The sequence below is a fragment of the Gadus chalcogrammus genome, chromosome 10 (genome assembly GCF_026213295.1).
Source record: "Gadus chalcogrammus isolate NIFS_2021 chromosome 10, NIFS_Gcha_1.0, whole genome shotgun sequence".
NCBI lineage: Eukaryota > Metazoa > Chordata > Actinopteri > Gadiformes > Gadidae > Gadus > Gadus chalcogrammus.
The window spans coordinates 7,589,988-7,597,487 of record NC_079421.1 but is presented as its reverse complement, the minus strand read 5'-3'; the positions used below and the strand labels follow the sequence as shown (position 1 = coordinate 7,597,487).

Here is a 7,500-nt window from a genome sequence, read left to right as displayed (position 1 = left end):
CACAGTGGCTTTTCTAACTTGATGGTGTTTTGCAGTGGCGATTTTGGTTTGGAAACTCTGGTGGGGCCCATGCAGGAAAATATTATAACGCAATCCAGAAATACCACATATTACTACCATCACAAAAAAAACAGTAGCAAGTGACAGAGGGGACCAAAATTGCAGCTGAATAATGCCATCACTCAAACACGAATCTGACGACATATATTAGGCTATTATAGCAATAGCACCACCAAATGGCAGCGTTCAAGATCTCACAATATCAAAACTCAAGAAAACAACAACGTGGCAACAATAAAAACACAACGGCGCACACCCTTTACACAGCAATCAATATACAAAGCCACCACTCACAATATACCAAAAAAAGAAGAAGTATGGTTTAAGTTGCATTAAGTTTGCAGGCCACCATACTGTACAATTAACAATGAATCTAGCCTGATAGAGTGGTTGCCTATTCAGACCTGGATAATCCTGGGTGAAAATTTAAGTAAGTTTGGGCTAAGATGGTAATTACCTGTGCTTTAAGGACAGTGCTGTCTGGTCTCCTTTGTGTGGCTGAGGTGAAACACAAGCATTTTTTTCCGCTTGAACCACTCCTGGTTGAACGATCTATTCTTGCCCTTTCCCTCTTGAATAATGATTAAATCCGTCGGGCGATGTGGTCCCAAACGTTTTATCTCCAACTTCTGTTCAAGTGCTAAATCTCACATGAGACAGATACTCAACACGAGCAGCGTTCTCTGGTGGGGCCGTGCCCCACTGGCCCCTAATGCAAAGACGCCACTGGTGTTTTGTTCCCCCAACGGAGCCTTAAAGGCAGCGCTGCCTGGAAGGTCCTATCCCCTAACCTTAGCAAGCGCTGCCTTGAAGGTCCCATTCGGGGCACTTGTTACATCTCCATGTATCACTTAAAAGAATAGTTGGGCTCATAATTTAAACGGGGGGTCTGGGGGTCCTCCCACAGAATTCTTTTTGCTTCAAAGACACTGTTTCCCCTTATTCTAGCGACTTTATAAACACCAAAATGAGTTGTTAACATCATTGTGCACTTTCACATTTTAGCCAAAGAAAGGAGGATGCCTTACTGCTTTCATCTTTACTAACATTTAAGTAAAAATTAGACTGGAGAAAATTCAATGTGCCGCTACCATACAGTCTTTGACCGCTGACAGCCAGCTACGAAAACATTTAAGGAAGTTCTCCTTTATGTTGAGGTGATAGCTGACCATTATCGTCTCTCTTGCATGAAATGACCTACACTTGAATGATCTTGAACGCTCAAAAAATGTATATACATTTTAAACGGATTATGCAAACTGAAAATATTAAGTTTTTCTAACTTGGCATCTAATTGCGCTTTTCCACTATGGGTACTGGCATACTCTTAATCCGCTTTTTGCTTCGTTATCCAGTGGAGATTTAAGTACCACTCGATGTAGCTGTTTGTCATGGCGAGGCCACATGAAAGCAACGCCTCGCATTCCCCGTTCGTCAGCTACCAAAGAGAGGAATGTCTGCACCTCAATAGCTAACCACAACATGTTTTTTTCGGTCTGCCATATTCTTGCTCCAGAGGGCACATCATCATCATCATCAGGGGCAACCTAGGGCCCTCATTAATTTTTGTTCACGTGTAAAGGGCAGCCAATAAGGCACTTTCTCTCATTTTCACCACCATAGAGGGCACTTTAGCACACTTTTTCAACCATGGGGGCACCAGACGGGCAGAAGGGCACTAGAAGGGCACCAGACGGGCAGAAGAGCACTAGAAGGGCACTATAAGGACGAGACGAGCAGAAGGGCACTATCAGGGCACTAGAAGGGCACTAGAAGGGCACTAGAAGGGCACTAGAAGGGCACTGGAAGGGCACTAGAAGGACCAGAAGGGCACTATCAGGGTACTAGAAGGGCACTAGAAAGGCACTAGAAGGACCAGACTGGCAGAAGGGCACCATCAGGGTACTAGAAGGGCACTAGAAGGGCACTGGAAGGGCACTAGAAGGACCAGACGGGCAGAAGGGCACTATCAGGGTACTAGAACAGCACCAGATGAACAGAAGGGCACTTGAAGGACCAGACGGGCAGAAGAGGACTATCAGGGCACTAGAAGGATCAGACGGGCAGAAGGGGACTATCAGGGCACTAGAAGGGCACCAGACGGGCAGAAGGGCATTATCAGGGTACTAAAGGGGGCACTAAAAGGGAACCAGACGGGCAGAAGGGGACTATAAGGGCACTCATTAAGGCACGTCATTGAATTTTCTTGTTCTAGAGGGCACATCATCATAATGTATTGTATGAAGGAGCACCCTAGAGGGCACCTAATCATGTTTTGCACGTGAAAAGGGCAGCCAATAAGGCATTTCCTCTCGTTTTCGACACTCTTGAAGGGCACTTTGGCGCGCTTTTTCAACCATTGAGCCAAGAGGGGGGGCGGTTGCCCCCCCCCTGAGTCCGCCACTGATCATACGAGTTACCCATTTTATAATTTGTATTATATTTTATTTGAGAAGATTATATTTAATTGGTTAATTTTGTGCTGCAATTTTGCTTGTTATTTTGTATCTTACTTTCCTTTAATGCCTTGGCGATCTATGCAGGACTGACGTTTCCATTTCAATAAAGCCCTTTGAATCTTAAATCTGGAATTTTGAAAGCGGGATATAGAAATGAAGAGAGGATGAGATAAAGAGAGAGAAAATGATGGAGAGAAGTATGAGACTGCATGGGTGGAGTCTCCTCTCTCTCTCTCTGTGTTTTCTCTCTCCTCCTGTCAGGACTACATGAAGACCTTTCCATAAATAGATTTTTCTGGTTTTCTGTGTCCCAGTCAAACACATCAGAGGTATTTGCACCCCGTCCACCTCCCCCATCTTCTCTAACCTTCCCCCCCTCCCCCTCCCCCTCCCCACTCCTTTCCCTCCTCCGACGGTCCCTCTGAGTGTTAAGATCTGCTCGTCTATTCTGGGACCTTTTAACATTTCATGGGGAGGCTGCTGGAGCGCGGCTAATGTGGCAAAGTTAGACCCCTCCCTTCCTGTGTGAGCTCTCTGCTGTGCCGCTCTACTCTTCTACTCTTCTTGGCTCTAAGTGCTTCCTCTCCTCATTCTACGCCCTCCACTTCTACCTCCCGCTCACTGCAGCCCCACCTGTATGCATCACTTCCTGTTTCCATCCCCACATCCTGGTTCAGCATCATCTGACTATGGCCACTGAGAGGTGTCTTTCAACTTTTGTTTTGGTTCTCTCTCTCGGATATCTCTTAAGTGTGTATCTAGAGGACAAGGACACCTGCTAACCTTTAATGGTTTTACTGATTTAGTTTTAGCCTCAGTTGACTGAAAGTCACTCCATCACATATGCAGCAAATCCCTGTTTTTCAAGCAGCTGGCCAGTTGTCCAGACACCAAGTGGCGGCAACATGGACAGGTTCCACCAAACCTCTCTCCCACATGGTGGTTGCTGTACAAACCTCCCATCTCCAAAAGAGTGGGGGACATGCAGTGGCGCGTCCTTCACTTGGCCATCCCCACTAATCATTTTGTCTCAAGATTCAACCTTGACGTCATGCCAACCTGCTCTTTCTGCCCAGCCCCAGACACGGTATTTCATTTTTTTACTGAATGCTCCAGATTGTTACCTTTGTTTTCTCTTCTGCAGACATTGTTGCGGGAACTCGGGTTTCTGTTTAATCAGAATTTGTTAGTATTTTCAGTGCGGTACAGTAAGGAGAGAAAAGGAAAATTTACACTGGCAAATTTCCTTCTCGGTCAGGCAAAGCTAGCCATCTATAAAACCCACAAAACTGAGAAGGAGGAGGGCAAAGGGAAGGATTTAGTGGGGGTGTTTAAAGTCATGGTCAGGACCAGGGTGGCAGCTGATTTTGCATACTATAAAATGACTGATGAGTTTTTGTGTTTCAACCAGCGGGGATGCATTGATGGTGTCATATGCTTAGTGGACTCCACTGATGGAATCTCTTTCCAGTTTTAAGACAATGTTTTTATTTTTTGTTCCCTTTGGTTTGACTTAACAAAAGGGGAAAGTTTATGAATGTTTTTTGAGGTAACACATGGCTCTCTCTCTCTCTCGCCTAATTTCCACCCACACGCAGTGCTGTGCTAGTCATGGATTATCCATAACAAACACCATGTTCGAACATAAGGGTGCTCATAAGTGTACCTGGTACCAGAGTACCCTAGGCCGAAGATCGATGATCGATTTCGTGATCGTGTCATCTGATCTGAGGCCGCATGTTTTGGACACTCGGGTAAAGAGAGGGGCGGAACTGTCAACCGACCACCATCTGGTTGTGAGTTGGATCAAGGGAATGGGGGAAATTTCCAGATAGACCTGGTAAGCCCAAACGAGTAGTGCGGGTGAACTGGGAACGTCTGGAGGAGGCCCCCGTCCTAGGTATCTTCAACTCACACCTCCGGCGGAGCTTTTCTGGCATTCCTGTGGAGGTTGGGGGCATTGAGCCGGAGTGGGCGGTGTTCAAAGCCTCCATTGCTGAAGCTGCGGTGGCTAGCTGTGGCCTCAGGGTCTTAGGCTCCTCAAGGGGCGGTAACCCTCGGACACCGTGGTGGACACCGGTGGTCAGGGAAGCCGTCCGACTGAAGAAGGAGGCCTTCCGGGATATGATATCCTAGAGGACTCCTGACTCGGTTGCAGGGTACCGACAGGCTCGAAGGGCTGCAGCAGCTGCCGTGTCGGAGGCTAAGCAGCGGGTGTGGGAGAAGTTCGGAGAGGCCATGGAGAAGGACTTTCGGTCGGCACCAAAGTGTTTCTGGAAGACTATCCGGCACCTCAGGAGGGGGAAACGGGGAACCATCCAAGCTGTGTACAGTAAGGATGGGACTCTGTTGACCTCAACTGAGGAGGTCGTCGGACGTTGGAAGGAACACTTTGAGGAACTCCTGAATCCGAATAACACGCCCTCTATGTTGGAGGCAGAGCTCGAGGTTGATGGTGTTTCGTCGTCAATTTCCCTGGTGGAGGTCACTGAGGTAGTCAAACATCTCCGCAGTGGCAAAGCCCCAGGGATTGATGAGATCCAGCCAGAAATGCTAAAGGCTCTGGGTGTTGAGGGGCTGTCATGGTTGACACGCCTATTCAACATCGCGTGGGAGTCGGGTACAGTGCCAAAGGAGTGGCAAACCGGGGTGGTGGTTCCCCTGTTCAAAAAGGGGGACCAGAGAGTGTGTGCCAATTACCGGGGTATCACACTTCTCAGCCTCCCTGGTAAAGTCTACTCCAAGGTGCTGGAAAGGAGGGTTCGGCCGATCGTCGAACCTCAGATTGAAGAGGAACAATGCGGTTTTCGCCCCGGACGTGGAACTACGGACCAGCTCTTTACTCTCGCAAGGATCCTGGAGGGGGCCTGGGAGTATGCCCATCCGGTCTACATGTGTTTTGTGGATCTGGAGAAGGCGTATGACCGGGTCCCCCGGGAGAAACTGTGGGAGGTGCTGCGGGAGTATGGGGTAAGGGGGTCTATCCTCAGGGCCATCCAATCTTTGTACTCCCAAAGCGAGAGCTGTGTTCGTGTTCTCGGCAGCCAGTCAGTTTCGTTCTCAGTGGGTGCTGGTCTCCGCCAGGGCTGCGCCTTGTCACCAATCCTGTTTGTGATATACATGGACAGGATATCGAGGCGTAGTCGTGGTGGGGAGGGGTTGCAGTTCGGTGGTCTGAGGATCTCGTCACTGCTTTTTGCAGATGATGTGGTCCTCATTGGATCATCGGCCTGTGACCTTCAGCACTCACTGGATCGGCTGGCGGCCGAGTGTGAAGCGGCTGGGATGAGGATCAGCACCGCAAAATCTGAGGCCATGACTCTTAGCAGGAAACCGGTGGATTGCTTACTCCGGGTAGGAAATGAGTCCTTAGCCCAAGTGAAGGAGTTCAAGTACCTCGGGGTCTTGTTCGCGAGTGAGGGTACTATGGAGCGTGAGATTGGCCGGAGAATCGGAGCAGCGGGGGCGGTATTGCGTTCGCTTTACCGCACCGTTGTAACGAAAAGAGAGCTGAGCCGCAAGGCAAAGCTCTCGATCTACCGGTCGATCTTCGTTCCTATCCTCACCTATGGTCATGAGGGCTGGGTGATGACCGAAAGGACGAGATCGCGGGTACAAGCGGCCGAGATGAGTTTTCTCAGAAGGGTGGCTGGCGTCTCCCTTAGGGATAGGGTGAGAAGCTCAGCCATCCGTGAGGAACTCGGATTAGAGCCGCTGCTCCTTTACTTAGAAAGGAGTCAGCTGAGGTGGTTCGGGCATCTGGTAAGGATGCCCACTGGGCGCCTTCCTTGGGAGGTGTTTCAGGCACGTCCAGTGGGGAGGAGACCTCGGGGAAGACCCAGGACTAGGTGGAGAGATTATATCTCAACACTGGCCTGGGAACGCCTCGGGATCCCCCCGTCAGAGCTGGTCAATGTGGCCCGGGAAAGGGAAGTCTGGGGCCCCCTGCTTGAGCTGCTCCCCCCGCGACCCGACCCCGGATAAGCGGATGACGATGAGGACGCAGGGAGGCCAATGCAGGAATAACAGCTCTTTATATGAAAATTATTAAACAATATTAAAGTAAATTTTCCTCTTCAGATCGATATAAGAGAATATTTATTGTTACCATTTTTCTTTTTTTAATGTCGTTATTAGACATTAGTATTGTCTGTCAACCTGCCTGCACGACCCCGTAATAGAACACGTTGATTGCTTTGGGACGTGTTTATCATAGAATGCGTGTAAAATCAATTAAGGTGAATAAATAGGTCATTTACAGCTCAGCTTAATATGATCACACTGTTTTTATTTAAATTTCAAGCGTATTATTTTTACACACACACACACACACACACACACACACACACACACACACACACACACACACACACACACACACACACACACACACACACACACACACACACACACACACACACACACACACACACACACACACACGCATACACACACGACACGTATGTAATAAAAATTATATACGTATACAGTAAGCCTACTTTCCATTTAAAATCATTTTAGAATCTCAGCCAATTATTTTATCTATTTGTTTTAATCTTTATTAGACTTTATTATACTTTTTCACTCTTGTGCAAATAAATCATTCCCAAAAGAAGTGTAACAATGTTTAGGTCCAGACAGGGATGTTATGTACAGGTCTGGTCCGGGGGGGTGGGGCGGGACAGACCTAAAGTTGAGTTCCATGTCTTCGAGCGCACCGACTCAACAACCTTGACGCTCCGGAGCGGAAGATTTTGTTTTTCCTCCAGTAAAAAGACGCTCTCTGCAGCATTCTGCCTTCTACTGAAGTTTCTGCAACCGATTCGGTAGTCTTTTGTTTTCTCTGAGAAGAATCATCGCTGATGTATCGATGAATCTCGCCGGGAAACTCGGCTGTGTGGTGCTGGTTCTGCTCGCAGCTCAAGGTACGATGCGTTGAAGGAGAGGATGGGGATTTGGGTGTTTGATGTGTTGGTTGGAG

General features: G+C 48.3%; 1 protein-coding gene across 1 annotated transcript in view; it reads left to right on the top strand.

The window, feature by feature from the left end:
- The first annotated feature begins 7,385 nt into the window (after positions 1 to 7,385).
- LOC130390587 (neuronal acetylcholine receptor subunit alpha-3-like) overlaps positions 7,386 to 7,500 on the top strand; it is a 17,802-nt gene continuing 17,687 nt past the window's right edge. The window contains exon 1 of the mRNA XM_056600630.1: positions 7,386 to 7,444. Within this exon, the coding sequence (XP_056456605.1) occupies positions 7,390 to 7,444 (55 nt within the window). The 5' untranslated portion in view covers positions 7,386 to 7,389. The remainder of the gene's footprint in view (positions 7,445 to 7,500) is intronic.